Here is a 15,583-nt window from a genome sequence, read left to right as displayed (position 1 = left end):
CTTATTTGATACATATAGAGATTATCACTTGTATAGTTCAATGATCGATATCGTAATTCTCTTGTTATAGGCCTTCATGACAATATTTGATATAAACTACCCTAAACGATGGGAAAGTATACGTAGCGTCACTTGACATACAATGTGATGCTAATTATGTGCACGTGTAAAACCCCATCCATTCAAAGTGTTTAAATTAATTTGTACCTTCAGAGTAAGTCTAAGATCGCTTATTATGCAAAGAATGATGTTTGTATAATGATTGGATATTAAGTTTTAAAGTCAAGCAAGTTGTAAAATAAAAGTATATGTAAGTTAAGTAAATGGAATGAGACGGTGATCCAATGTTGATGATTGACAGTGTCACCGGTTAATCTTGATAGTATTGATGTTAATCAGAACAATGAGCACAGAGCTTAAGAATATAAGACCACAAGATAGTAATATATTGCAAGCATTTGATGTTTTACAATGAGTAAACAGAAGACTATTTATAACCAAACCCTATGAACTATTATTTGAAAAACTCAGCCCAATGAAAACTTTCATTTGCTCACGTCTGCGTCAATTATGTAACTGCTGGTCAAGCTCTCAAATCTTCTGATAGCGGTTGAGTTTTGTCCTTTCTTGTTCGGTCGTAGCTTGATATGTGATCTCATGATCCCAAACTTAGGTGGACCTATTAGCGTGACATTGTGTCCTGAAGTTAGGAACTCTCTCTGCATATGATTACTTGTGGCTGTAGAGATAACTGGTGTCATTTTTGTTGAGTTAGATCTGACCTGTACACATGTCATTTCCTCCCTATGTGTCTAATTTGATTTTTACCCCTATATAATAGCATGAGCTGCTAGTTTTGGCCCATGGGGGCAGTTATACGGTTGCTATGCTTCCTCTTAAGTGGAACGGCACTCAAAGCTACATACATCAAAGTTGAACTTACTCTCTTTTTTGAACATCTAAAAATGCACAAATTTATGATAAGTAATTGGTATCGAACCGTTTTACTGAACCCGTTCTTTCCATAATTACTATCCTCTTGTGAAAACAGGGCATTCCATAATTACTATCCTCTTGTGAAAACAGGGCATTGCTTGGATGGTAAATAGCCTTCACCTTCAATTTTAAGTTTTTGAGTTCGAATCATCAAAGGAACAAAACAGATGGAAGCTTCTAAAAATATAATTTTAAAAAGAATATCCTCTCTTCTCCTTGTATTCAGTAGATGTTCTGCCAAGTATATGATGGACAGACCCCTTAGCAGAAAATTACTTATAAAGAAAATGTAAGAATAAGCGTAAACATAAATATAACTTCACAATACTAAAAAACATGCACTTCTTATACTTCCTTTTTTTTGGTACGATAGAACGGTTGATACACTGATTCTGATTGCAGGTTGGACAGAATTTAGACATGTATACTTCAAGAGTCAATCCATCCAAAGTTTCTTTGTTTGACTTAGAACAATGAATCATAACTCAACTAATTCGATTAAAACCTATTTCTTCATTTATATTTATATAAATACCAAGCCAAACTATAAGAAAAAAGATTAATTTTTTTTTGTAGATAGAGAAGGTGATGCAGATCCAAAAGGGGTTCCGCATGATATCACGAGGTTGTCTTGAAAAGGAGGTCTCCTCAAGTTGAACATTAACCAATAACCAACTTGATGTGATTTTGAAGTGATGGAATGAAACCAAGCTTTGAAATCTAAGCTTAATTTACACTTGGAGAAAACTAATCAACTGCTAAATTGTGTCGTCTGTGGGTAGAAATACCATGAAAGAATACACTAAAAGACAGCACTACAAGTCTTACCACTGCACTAGCTAAAGGCGGGCAGCATTCCATCTCGTGCAGTAGAATCCTATCTCACTGAAGTTGATACATTGAGACAGTGCAGCTGTGAGATTCTTTACATCATCTAATGTGTGAGCTGCGCTCAGAGCTATCCTTAACCTGAAAGAAAGGAGCACTGAATTAAGCTAATGTGAATATATATATATATACATGTTCCAACCATGTTTGATTAAACATGAGCAAACCTTCATAGCTGATTTAAATTACCCACATTATCGATGTATTAACTTGCAGGCAAAGAAATGGAAGTCATTGCTATACATTATTAGGTCGAAATTTTCAAGAAAGGGACATGGTAGTGCCTTTGATGCCTTCACATACTAACTATCCATTTTACAAGTACTTCAGCCCACTCAAAAGTAACTGTTATGGGTGGCTCATGGAAGGTGTAAGATTTGTCGCTGATAGCCAAGGTTTCCCTCCATTTTGTTAAGTTTATCTCCTCCTCTAGGGGGTGAAGGCAAGGTAAAATGAACCTCCCAAAAAGCTTATATCATATGTATAAGTTAGGATAGCAGATAGCTGCATAAGAAGTTCCTTAAGCAGACTTACTAAAGCAAGAAAAGAGCCCAAAGTTCCACATGAAGAAATAAGGAGGACAAATTGACAGAAAATGATGCAACAAAAATTGCCATGAAGAGGATGCTATTAAAAAAACAACAGCAATCACTACAAAACACCGGAAAGTGATACGAAAGCAACAAACCTGCAAGAGTTAGGGGCCACTGTTGGAGGTCTTATTGCAGTTATGTGGAAGCCAAATTCCAAAAGATGTCTGCTAAGTAGAGATGATATATTTAGGAAGAGATTAAAATAGAGAGACAAACGGACCGACAGACGCTCAAAAGACGGAGGGAAACCTGCTAGCTTGCAAGGCTGTCGCTTCACTTCCCACTATAAGGGAAATGATCGGACTTGTAATGGGAATTCCTGTCAGATCACAGAAATCCTGAACCCTGTTCCATATAGCTCTTCTACGCCACATCTCTTTTTTTGCCACAATAACAGCAGCTGCATAAGTCATATCATTAAAAGTGTACAGGTTAGCCACATATTTTTTATAAGAGAAAAAACAGTAAGCCACATAAAATGCAAAGGACGAAAACTGTGTGCCAGTCTCAGCTTCTACCTGGTTCTGGTTTTCTGCTCCCCGCATTTCTTAATATATCTTATTCTCTGTTTTACTTTATTTTTTCCAAATAGTATAAGAAAAAAAGGAACTTGTATAACTCTGGGAACTAGAAACACTAAAATTTTGTTTAAAGTGATAAGAGCAATAATGAAAATCACTATTCAACTTGGTAGATTTACCATGTGCAGCAGCAACTATGGGCACTGGGGTAGATGTTGAAAATATGAAAGAGCGGCCCCTGGACTGTATCAATTGCTTCCATTTCTTGCTGTTCAATTAGCATTTCAACCCCAAAAAGAGAAGAAGAGTCAACAACATTTCTGATTGAAAATAACAGTAAATTCACTAGCTAAGTTGTCATGCAGGTCAAATATTTCAGTATTATTAAGGAATTTGACTTTCATAAAAGAGAGAGGGTTGATCTATAATTGACATGTTCAATACTACTTCATGTCCTGCTGGTTGTTGAAAGAACTCCATGTCTAACAAAATAAGCAGCCGAAAGCAAAAAAGGAAAAGAAAGTGCTTCTATGGATAAGAATTTCAACTTGAACTTAAGAGGTATAGAGCTCGAAATCCAGAACCCAAAGAACTTCTGTGCGATGAAGGTCAAATATTTCAGTATTATTAAGGAATTTGACTTTCATAAAAGAGAGAGGGTTGATCTATAATTGAAATGCTCAATACTACTTCATGTCCTGCTGGTTGTTGAAAGAACTCCATATCTAACAAACGAAGCAGCTGAAAGCAAAACAAGGAAAAGAAAGTGTTTCGATGGATAAGAATTTCAACTTGAACTTAAGAGGTATAGAGCTCAAAATCCAGAACCCAAAAAACTTCTGTGCGATCCACATAAAGAAAGGTAAGCAAAATCGGTCTCGTTAAAAGTCAACTTCAAGTTTCTGATTAATGAAAGGAGACTGGCTCCAAATGCTGCTCAACTGCCAAGTGGTTTCAACCTTGAAACTCACAGCAGTAGATAAAAAAGTAGTGCTCCTAAAATGAAGACTTGTGTCCTAAAGATTAATCAAAAGAGGACTGGACTTAAAAGCCCATGCAGTATTCAGTGAAGTAAAATATAAAAAAATCTGTCTGTGTATACACATAATATACACACGGGCATGCACACAGTGATATACATTTTACTATTACTTTTGGAGTACCTGCATGCTATGTATCCACCATGACAACCTGCTGCCTTACTCAGAGTACCGATGCAAATGTCCACATCACTTATGCAGTTGAACAACTCTGCTGCACCACCACCAGTTTTGCCACAAACAAATGTTGCATGAGCCTAGAAAGTTGAAGGAAAAAAGAACAAAAGTTCTCATAATAATTACGCATATCATAGTCGAATCAGTTCAACAATAAGTAAAAATAAACTTTGTAAGCAATAAATTATTATATTAAGGATGAAATATCAAGAGATGGAAGAACTCAAGGAAAGTAAATGAACATGGATACTAAAGTTCTTTGGAACTATTTCACTAGTGCTATCTGCCCAATGAAGATACGCAATGGATACTCATCGAAGGGGAAAAATAGTATTAGATCCAAAGGACCAAAGCAAGATTCTGAGGAACAATATTAAGATATATAAGGCTTTCTTTACTAGAAGGTTAAAGACTTACATCGTCAATTGCCAACAAAAAGCCATGCTTCTTACGGAGTTTCACAAGCTCAACCAGTGGTGCAAAGTCTCCATCCATACTAAACAAGCTGGTAAAACAAGGACAAAATCAAGTGCTTGCAAAAGAATTACTCAATTATAGTAAATGCTCCCCTTGTTTCTGTTTATACGCCACTTATCCATCTTTGCACAGCTTAAAGATCGTAAAAGTAACTACATTTAAGAAATGCATTTAGGTATGGTCACTATAAAATCGATTGATGCCCACTCATTTGTTCTTTTTCGTACTTTTTCCTTATTTTGCTTCCTTCTGCTTCAGGATTTTTGGGATCATGACAGTGCAGATGAAGTTGATAACAAGTGAAACTTTCAATCATGACTAACCTGTCAGTAATGACAACTTTTTTCTTCATTGGGCAATTTGTTCTGTTAAAACACAAATATATACAAATGAAGAACAGAATAACACCCACTGTACGTAGAAAACCAAATGAAGAATAACATACAATAACTCATTAAGATGGTGCATATCACAGTGCTGATAGACAAAAGCAGCTATGCTTTTCTGTTTCTCAGCTAGACGTATACCATCAATGATTGATGCGTGATTCAGGGCATCGGAAAAAACAGCAACTCTTTCATCTATTGAAGGTTGACTGCATTTGGCTAGGAGCAGACTAACATTGCCTACAGCTGTCATAAAGGCCATATTGGCTGAAAAGCCTGTGGGACAAAGAAGGCAATCCTAATATGTAAAATCAGAGAGAGTAAGCATCAGTTAGGATCAGTCATTCACTGAAAGTGTGTCAGTTTTTGGATAACAATCCCAATTTAGAACCATTGCTAGTTAAAAACATTCCATGAATTTGAAAGATACATCCACTCATCTTAATACTATGCAGAGTCCTAGATGATGATTATGGAGCTTTGAAATATTCACTCCAGCATACAGGTGGTATAAGAATTAGAAGAAACACAAATCAGATGATATGATTTAATAGTTCATTGTCATCAAGAAAGTGGCAACCGGTTCCTTATTCGACGAGATTTGCAGCTAGGTGTGAGAACCTAGTTTAATAAACATAAAATTGTCTTTATCCTTATTTGACAAGATTTGCATCTAGGTGTGAGAATCTAGTTTAATAAACATAAAATTGTCTTTATCAAATAAATAATAAACACGCAAGTTTCTTTCTGTGGTGTACAAGACATCAGAAGCAATTGGTAAAAAGGTTACTCTTTTTTATGCTTTCTTTGTGTGTGTGTGTGGTGGTGGTGGTAGGGTTTGGGTGGGGGGGGGGAGGGGGAGAGAGAGCTGAGAACATAAGAAGGAGGAAAAGAACATGTACTTATGTCTCTATTACAAATTCTTCTCAGAGCAGTCCTCCTTCTTCATGTCCAAACACAAGGTACAGAGTTCCCTTGCTCATTATTAAAATCCCTAAGTTATTTCCCTAATTCTAGAAGGAAAAGATAAAATGGAGAATAATGAGGTCCTAACGCATTAGGCTCCTGCATTTATTATGTCCTTACTGATAGATAATCTCCCAACTAAGCAAGTTCACCAAAACAAATTATAACCTCGAAGAGTTGACTAATGAAAAAGATAATACCTCCTTGCTTTTCAACTCTGCCAGTGATGACTCTAACAATCTATGATAATTCGTATAACCACATATTAGTGCAGAACCTCTTGGACCCATTCCATGCTTTTGGACTGCCTGAATACAACAGTCAGAAAATTTTTAGCCGACAGGACGTGTAGCATTACAAGAATTCATTAATAAACAAAATGCTGAAGAGGCGTTAATAGAATGCCTGTGTTGCAGCTTTGATAACTGAGGGATGGGAACTCAAGCCCAGATAATCATTTCCGGAAAATAGAATCAACTTTCTGAATCTTCCAGCATTTGCCCCTGCTTCAGTACAAGCAACGCTACTACCACCAATGTCATCTCCTATAATTGATTAAAAGTATGTGACGAGTGCAACATTTCAGCTTGTTATTACAATTCATACAAGAGACTGTAGCGATGCAGTATCGCAAAGTATTTCTTTTTGTAAAACTTCTAGCTTTTCTTAAGGTAGCATCCTTCAGCCTTTTTATTAGAACTAGCATAGCATGCACGTGTGATGCAACTAGGAGGTAAATGAAGCTGCCATTCTCTCCATACCAATTTATGAGACAATTATTCAAAATATTTTTGACGTTCTAAAACGTTTAGACGCAATTCCATTTCTGCATGACTATCACAACTGTCCAGTAAGTTACTCAAATGATTACTCACTTGATGAAGTTGTATACTAAAGTCACTTTTCTTTGTTTTATATCAAAAAAGTCATTAAATTATTCATTTGTTTCTTTAAAAGCCACACTAGCCGGAAATTTACACAAAACCACCGGAAAAGTCACTTTCTTCTGTTGAAGGTGAAATTCAGTGTTACCAGAGATAATGACTCATATAACAGAGTGCAAATAAAAAGATGCATTTCTCTTGAGAATGTAGAAGAGAGATCGTTATAACACGTTATTCAACAATAACAACAACAACATACCCAATGTAATCCTACAAGTGGAGTCTGGGGAGGGTGGGGTGTACGCAGACCTTACCTCTACCTTGTGTGAGATAGAGAGGTTGTTTGACTCAAGAAACGTTTTCAAAAACAAGCTTGACAAATGCAAGAGTAAAACCTATGGTGAAAATACCGTAGAAAAGAAAAGTATTGACAACAAAAATAGTAAAAATAACGCAAGTAAAAGAAATGGCAGTAGTAATACCATTTGAAAAATAGGATAGTAATAGAATAATAATAATGATACGGCTAAGTAGGAAGCAGACAAGGTGCTATGAACTAGAACTATGCTCTCCTATAAGAAAGAGAGAAATCGCTCGACTACCTACTAAGAGAAATCGCTCGACTACCTACTAATCCTCTACCCTAATCCTCCACCTCTATACTTTCCTATACTAGGATCATGTCCTCGGTGAGCTGAAGATCTGACATGACATGTCATGTCTAATCACCTCTTCCCAATTTTTCCTCAGTCTACCTATACTTCTCCTTACACCTATCAATGTCAACCTATCACACCTCCGGACTGGGATCATGTGCTCCCCCTCTTTACATGCCCAAACTATCTAAGTTCCACTTCCCGCATCTTGTCCATCATTGAGCTCATTCCCACCTGACCTCGTGTATCTCCGTTCCTAATCTTATCTCTCCTAGTGTGCACACACATTCATCTAAGCATCTTCATCTCCACTACATTCGTCTTCTAAACATGTGAATTCTTGACTAACCTAAACTCTGCCCCATACAATAGCTAAGTCAAACAATTACACTGTAGAACTTACCATTATGTCTCGGTGGAACATTCTATCACATAATACACCAGATGCAAGATTCCATTTCATCCACCCCACTCCAATTTGATGTGTGACATAGATTGACCCAAGATACTTGAAGTTTTCTCTCTTAGGGATGGTTGTGTATCAATCCTAAGATGGTTGTGTATCAATCGTCACTTCCACATCCACCTCATGAGATATGTCACTGAAATTACACTCCATGTACTATTTCTTATTCATGTTCAACCTTGAAACCTTTAGGCTCCATGGTCTGTCTTCAAACCTCCCGTCTATTATTAACTCCGTTGTGTGTCTCATCAATCAATACTTTGTCATCTTCAAAAAACATACACCATGGTACCTATCCTTGAATATACCGTGTCAATTCATCCATCATCAAGACAAATAAAAACATGCTAAGAGTTGATCCCTAGTGCAACCCCATCTCGACTGAAAAGTGCTTCGAGTCTCCTTCCACAGTACTCACTCGAGTTTTGACTCAATGGTACATGTTCAGTGGTCGACCCAACATGAATCTGAATTGGATTTTTAAAATAGACACATGCCTCCTCGTCCTCATCTCTACCGCCTTCTCCTGAACTTTCATAGTATGGCTTAGTAGTTTAATACTCCTACAATTGTTATAATTTTGAATATCACTCTTATTCTTGTACAACAAGATCACTGTACTCCGCCTTGATTCTTCGGACATTTTAGTCGTCCTAAAAATGACATTAAAGTAATAAAAGAACTCAGTTAGCCACTTAATACCTACTTTGCATACGTTCCAAAAATCCATAGGAATATCATCTGGCCCGGTCGTTCTTCCCCTCTCATCTTATGAATGCCTACTTGACCTCCTCAAACTTTATACGTCTACAATACCCAAAATCTCGACAGCTCTCAAAGTATTCTAAATCACCCAACATAATATTCTTGTCCTCCTTCTACTATGTTTGTCATCTTTGCTTAATTCGTTTTCTTCCAGTAATACTTCGCCACCAATAACATTATAACAAGTTATTCATAGCAATTTAAAGAATTCATACAAAGAGATTGAATAAAACACAATAATCAGATACTCCAACTTGCATTCCGATAAAAAGGCTAAAATAGGCAAGAATCAAGTTCAGCTCAAGTACAATTACATACACAAAATAATGGTTGGAGCCTCGTAGGCTACCCAACATGCATCAGAGTGAAGCTGCAACTTAGACAAACTTAAGTGCATCTTAGAGAAGCAAATTCTGCCAACTTATCCGACTCAATTATGGGAGGTACCTAATTGAGATGTTACAACAATGTAAAAGGAGCTAGGAGCTGCCAACCTTTTTACACAAGTAAAACCAGTACGGGTAGATCACACTAAATGGATTTTCCGGCGAGTGTAACTTTTAAATAAATGAATGAATAGTTCCATGACTTCTTTTTTATTATAAAGCAAAAAAAAAAAGTGACCTTAGTAGATAAAATTCATCAAGTTGAGTAATAAGTGACCACTTGAGAAGTTTACTCCACAATTGTCAATATAAACTACTCAAAATTTCAAAGTTTTTTGATCCTATCAAACTAAACTTTCCACACATTACATTTATATCTTCCTTCATCAAATTTGAAATTACCAAATGAAAGGAGAAAAGGGGGAAAAGGAGAAACTATACCAGGAGAGGGAATATCTTGAAGCCATTTCTGGAATGTGGTCTCTGAAATCTCTACTTCGACTGAGGCTCTATCCCATTGGCGCAATCCATCGAAACATTCAAACTCATCGGTATGTGAATTATCGTCGGAGAGATGAATTGGCCTAAGTGAACGGAGGAGTTTACGGGACTCCAGTTTCTCAAGTGTCTGCTCAACCCATTCGTTCCAAGAGTCCATTTCCGAGCAATGGAATGGCGGGCGTGAAGAACGAAGTGAAGGTTCAGTACAGTATACACACCACCTTTTGGAAGGAGATAAAGGAAATCAAAATTAATTTCGTTATATTGTTAACCTACTTTTTGGGGAGGGCCCGTCAAGATACTTGTCGTTTAGTTAACTAAAACACAATTGCCGAATTTAGTTGGCTCTAAAGTGGACGGATACCAAACATCCAAAAACTTAATTAAAAAAAAAAAAGGGACAAAATGTAACACCCGTGTGGTTTAAGGCAACAGGTTCACTAAACTAACGATGTACATATCAAAAATTATATTTTTTATCACCTTACGTAGTTGGTTAACGAGTTGTCAGGATATTATAAATTTAAATGGGTGGTTATATTGAGTATTATTTATAGTATTTTACAATAAGTGTTATATTAAATTAGAGGCCCAAGAAAGTCTTGTAACAATAGTACAAATTGAAGGTCATTATACGATGGATTATTTCATATGTTCTCATATATAGTCTAAATTGGGATGGACATATCTTTCATTATATAAAGAGTTAGAAGGCCTACTACATATCAAATTAAAGATATTTGAGTCTAGTTTCCAACAAAAAAGGCTCGTCAATACGACTTCGGAGCAAAAATATATGTGTGTTTTACTACGAACTATGCAGAGGCTAAAATTGGCCTCTTTGGGCATGTGACTGGCACATGTTAAGTCGGTCTAAATGTTTGAAAATTGATATAAATGAGTTTAAATCATTAGAGACAGGTCCTAACTTATTTTAGAAGTTGTCCTTGCTAGTTCTTTAATCCCTCTTTTCTCTAAAAGCCCTAGTTGAGAAATCAGCCAAGAATCAAATCTTGTTCTCCAATCAAGTTTAGAATTAATTCAAGTCTCTCTTTGGATTGAAGGAACAACCTTTCTCTTTGGTTAGTGTGAGCTTAAGGGATTGTGGTTTCTCCAATTAAGGTATGACCAAGTTTCCCACTATCGTGTATTTGATTTTCTTGATGTTCTAGCTATATTCTATGGGTAAGACTCACAGGACGAGGATAGAAAGTCGTAAGTCCAAGTTTCGCCCATGTTTATTGATGATTGACAAGAAGGGAGTGCGTGGAGTGGTCTGGTGGCTGCTGATTATGGTGTTGAAGTCATTTAAGTGTAGTGTATTGTTGTTTGTAATGTGAAGGATTGAATACTAACAACACTAATTAATTTGAATATTTTTTAAGTTCATGCCCATCATGTGTTTGTTGAATTGATGACGTGACTTGGATGTGTTGTGTAATTGTTTAAAGTCAGATTGTCATTGGCTTTTGGTTTATATTGAAGGAACAAAGGATAATTCAATCGATGTAGTACATTAAAAGACCAAGATCAAGGTATGTAAAGGCGCCCATTTCCTTCATTTTCAAACATGAATCTACGTCATTGATAGAACTAGTACTCCTATATTTAAAACTCATATCAAGGTATGGTATGGTTCTGTTAAAAATTTAAAAAGACATGGTGATGGTCTGTAGTTTTTAAATGTTGATGATTTATGAATGCGACGCAAATGATGATATATATACAATTGTGGTCGTAGTTGAAAATTGAGTTTGGAGACCCTTTATTGTGGGCATTATGAGTTGGTCCTATATGTATTTTCAACAAAAAGTAATTGTGTATATGAGTTTCATGTTTTCATGTAAGGCCAAAGTATCAAGAACTATTTGTGATTATCGACATGATAAGTTAATAATGTAATTCCAATTGTATAATTATCGGCATGTGTAAAGAAAGCACCTTACGGGTAGGATATATATATATGCAGATTCTAACTGTCAGTGGATTATGTAAAAATATAAATATATGTGCTCCTAAAAGCTATACGCTAAGCCGACAGAAATATCTTTAGTACAGCATTCATAAGCCTACTAGATTTCTTATAACATCTAAACATTTTTAAGGTCGTCTAAGTATTGAGTATATGTACTTATATGATATTTGAAAGTTTTATATATTACATATACATAGTTGCAATTCATGAGTCTTGAAGAGGCCTATGGAGGTTGTAGTCTTAGTGTCAACTTGCATATGTGCTACAATTATTAGATATACTCGATATGAGCACAGTCAACTCAGTAGGTGATAATGGTTATGACCTTATGTTACACTACCGATGGGGTAATGTCAGTAGGCAGATACAATAATCCTTGTATCTATAGTTCACTATACCACTACGACAGACATGTTTGGTGGGCAGATATTTACCTAGTTATTACACCACCATGACGGGCACATTTGGTGAGCAGATGTTTATTCAGTTACTACACTACTGAGATGTCCACTCAGTTGGAAAAGGTCACCATTATGACGGGATTATCATATAGTTCACCATTAGGGCGGTATGATTTGTATATGTGCTTACTTGGTTATATTCACATAGAAAGGTTACAATGTTATCACATTTCAACTCTGAGAGTAGCAATTTGTTTCTATCCCTAACTCTCAGTATCTTTGATATGCTTATGTTTACAGCTTTCAGCCTTACATACTGGTACCGTTATTCGTATTGATGTCCCTTTTTCTGGGGATGCTACATTCATGTTATAGGTACAGGTAAAGGCTCTGGTCATCAGTTGCAATAGGAGTCCGACTTCAGCGGGGAGTTGGTGTGCTTCTTTCATTTAGGAGTTATGTTCTAGTTTAACACCATTATGTTTTGATTTTTTTTGGGTAGGCCAGAGCCCTGTCTTGTGCACTATATTTTTCACTTTTTAGATATTTTTGTGGACGTTTATGTACAGTTTAGTTCACTTTGGTTTTATGACCTTATCGATTTTCTGTAGTTTAGTTCAATTGTATTAAGGCCTAGCTAACCTTATATTTTTTTCAAATTTTATGTAGTTACGACATTGTAGGTCCAGGTAATTGTGACAGGTGGCCTTATTGGCCTAAGTGTTATAGTTTCAAATGCTATATAGCCGGCCTCTCAATTTAGTCAATATCGAGGCCAGTCGGGCCCTCCCCCAGTTTTGGAGCGTGACACAAAAATCATCCCCCCAAAATATATAAATATATTGTGATGATATCATGAAAGACACAGAAATTTCACTTAAGGACTTAAACAAACCTCAATAATATCATAATAATATATAAGATATAATGTGGTGATATTATGAAGGATTGAGGAGTGTCTCACTAAAGGACTGAAGCAGACTCCAATGTTATCATGCTAGTATATAAAATAATGTGATGGTACCATATAGAACTGGGGAGTGTCTTATGGAAAGAATAAATCATTTCTTCATTATAACATATATATATATATATATATTATGATGGTATCATACATGAAAGACTGTTAAGTGTCTTATTGAAGGACTATTTTAGTCCTTCATCATATCATGTTAGTATATAGATGTCACCTTCGACAGGGTACCCTAGGCGTGGCCGACACTCGAAGACCATTTTTGGCCCCCAAGCGAACCACTTGGTCTAATCACTCATTCAATTACTCAGCGGAAGATTTGACTCAATAGACAACTAACTCAAGCGGGAATTTAGAAAACGTCATCATCAATAAATAAATAATCAATTAAAAATACTCAAAGTATAATGTAACTCAACGTCATAAACTCAATAATGAAATTATTATTTTAAAATAGACTCTGAAAGAATCCTTCTACTCAACTCTACTCTGTCTATGAAGCATCTAACTGACTCATAATAAGGTGTCGAGACAAGTCCACGGCTACCTCAAAGAACTACTACATAATAATAGGATGACTGGCAAGAAAAGAATTCCTCCGAATGTAAAGAGGTCTAACCAAAACTAGAGAAGTAGATCCTCAACGATGCGCTTGTTGATGATCTCTAATACTTATGTCTGCATCATAAAATAATAGAGGACAAATAGCGTCAGTACATGAAATGTACGAGTATGTAATACAGCTGAAAGGAAACTTACTCAAAGATACTCAACTTAGCTCAACTCGAATCATGGGACTCACTCTGAAATGACTCAATTCAATAAAGCATGAAATAAAATAATACAATGCTTTAGATGATATGCAATTATAGATGCAACTCAATATATAAAATATAATATTTTACTCTTGGAGAGTTTTTCTAACAGATAATCATCACTTATGAGTTAGTGATGATACAACGCTTAAAATTGTCGTTGCCATAACCGTCCAATAACTTGCCAGGTAAGGGATGGTCAAACTTATTGGATCTAAAATTTACTCAAAGTCCACCATTTTGGGACTAGTTTGGAGTCGCCCGAATTAACGGTCACGATCCTATCCTACGTTGGCTACATAGTTTATGTGCTCACCCAATATCGATGCTCAATACTACTCCCAAGATATTGTGTTATGCTCATATACGTCAAGTGATAAAATACTCAAAGTACATCATTTAGTCTGTTTTGGACTTAACTCAAAACTCAACTCATCTTAACTCAAAGAATGCATTTAAAATAAAAATATAATTTAACTTCTTAACTCAATCTCAAAATAGATGTTTTAATATAATAATGCTCAACTCGTTTATACTCAAAATACTCATGCATCAAAATAATAATTAATGGATTTCTCAAACTCATGCTCAAAATAATAATTAAGGAATTTCTCAAAGTCATGTTCAAAATAATAATTAAAAGACTTCTCAAACTCAACTCTGCTCAAATTTTTTCTCAATCAAAGATGAAAATATTCATTCTTTAAACTCAAAATAGTGCATAAAATAATTAATGCAAAAATATTCACAAATCATTCTAAAAAAACTTCATCAATGCATAAAATACAAATGAAATCTCAATTAGGATTCATGTGAATGCAAACACGAATCAATACCCTCAACAAGACTCAACTCAAGAAACTCATCAAAGAATATTATAATATATGCACGAACACAATGAAATTTTTATACAAAACTCAATAGGAATTATAAGTAACTCAAGAACTCAATTCATGGAACCTCGAAACTCAACTCAACTCAAATCAATGAATATGTAGGGCATGTGGACGAACTCAGTCCACATTATGAGTAGCCTTACATACCTGAAAACCGAAGAACAATTGAACTCGAATAAGAACATTCAAGAGACCCTTTCTTAAAATTCTTGGATTGGTTTTCTTGGAAACCCTACGATAAAGATTTAAGATTTCTCTTACGGTTCATGAATAGATGAAGAAATTAGGGGTGGAAAGAGTTAAATCAATGAAGAATAATTTACCTTGTTGAAGAATCTTGAAAGAGAACCCTAACTTGATGCTTTCTTGAAAATTCTTGAGCATTAAAGTTTAGGAGTGAATGAGAGAGTTTTTAATGAGGAAAAACTGATTTCTACACTTTTAGGGACCTTAAAATAACTCCCCAAAGGGTTTTAGGGAAAAAATACCCTTAAAGAAATAAGAGGGACGTCATTTGGCTTAGGCAGTGACATTTGTATCCTCTCCGCGTCGCACCATCTTCAGTCAGGTTGAAGCATCTCCAGTAACACGGTCATAACTTTTTACTTAGAACTCTAAATGAGGCAAACTTGTGGGATTGGAAAGAGGACACCTAGAACTTTAATTTGATAGGTTATGTGACGCCCAAATATTAATATTCTGAGAGTTATGGTCATTTGAAATTGACCCTTACAAGATCTCATATGAAAACTTAATCGGTAAAGGATCTTTGAACTCGACTTAGTACTAGAGGTTGCTTATGACCCTAATTCACCCTAATA

The 15,583-nt window shown here is 35.6% G+C and overlaps 1 protein-coding gene across 1 annotated transcript; it reads right to left on the bottom strand.

Moving 5' to 3' along the window:
- Positions 1 to 1,622: 1,622 nt before the first annotated feature.
- On the bottom strand, positions 1,623 to 9,963 carry LOC129901233 (8-amino-7-oxononanoate synthase). The gene is made up of 11 exons (XM_055976362.1): positions 9,643 to 9,963; positions 6,450 to 6,589; positions 6,245 to 6,352; positions 5,138 to 5,376; positions 5,016 to 5,057; positions 4,633 to 4,720; positions 4,162 to 4,295; positions 3,178 to 3,266; positions 2,727 to 2,877; positions 2,573 to 2,641; positions 1,623 to 1,965 (listed from the first exon to the last, which is right to left on the bottom strand). The coding sequence occupies exons 1-11, from the start codon at positions 9,857 to 9,859 to the stop codon at positions 1,836 to 1,838; spliced, it is 1,407 nt and encodes a 468-aa protein (XP_055832337.1). The 5' UTR covers positions 9,860 to 9,963; the 3' UTR covers positions 1,623 to 1,835.
- Positions 9,964 to 15,583: the final 5,620 nt, after the last annotated feature.

Source organism: Solanum dulcamara, chromosome 8 (assembly GCF_947179165.1).
Source record: "Solanum dulcamara chromosome 8, daSolDulc1.2, whole genome shotgun sequence".
NCBI classification, from domain to species: Eukaryota; Viridiplantae; Streptophyta; class Magnoliopsida; order Solanales; family Solanaceae; genus Solanum; species Solanum dulcamara.
This window is presented reverse-complemented; position numbering and strand designations above follow the sequence as displayed.

Bases quoted from the DNA above. Each gene is read 5' to 3' on its own strand.
- LOC129901233 (XM_055976362.1), bottom strand. From the start codon at position 9,859: ATGGACTCTTGGAACGAATGGGTTGAGCAGACACTTGAGAAACTGGAG. The intron at 6,590-9,642 runs GTATAGTTTCTC...AATCAATTATAG, and splicing joins TCAAGATATTCCCTCTCCTG to GAGATGACATTGGTGGTAGT. The intron at 6,353-6,449 runs GCATTCTATTAA...TGTTGTATTCAG, and splicing joins TTATCAAAGCTGCAACACAG to GCAGTCCAAAAGCATGGAAT.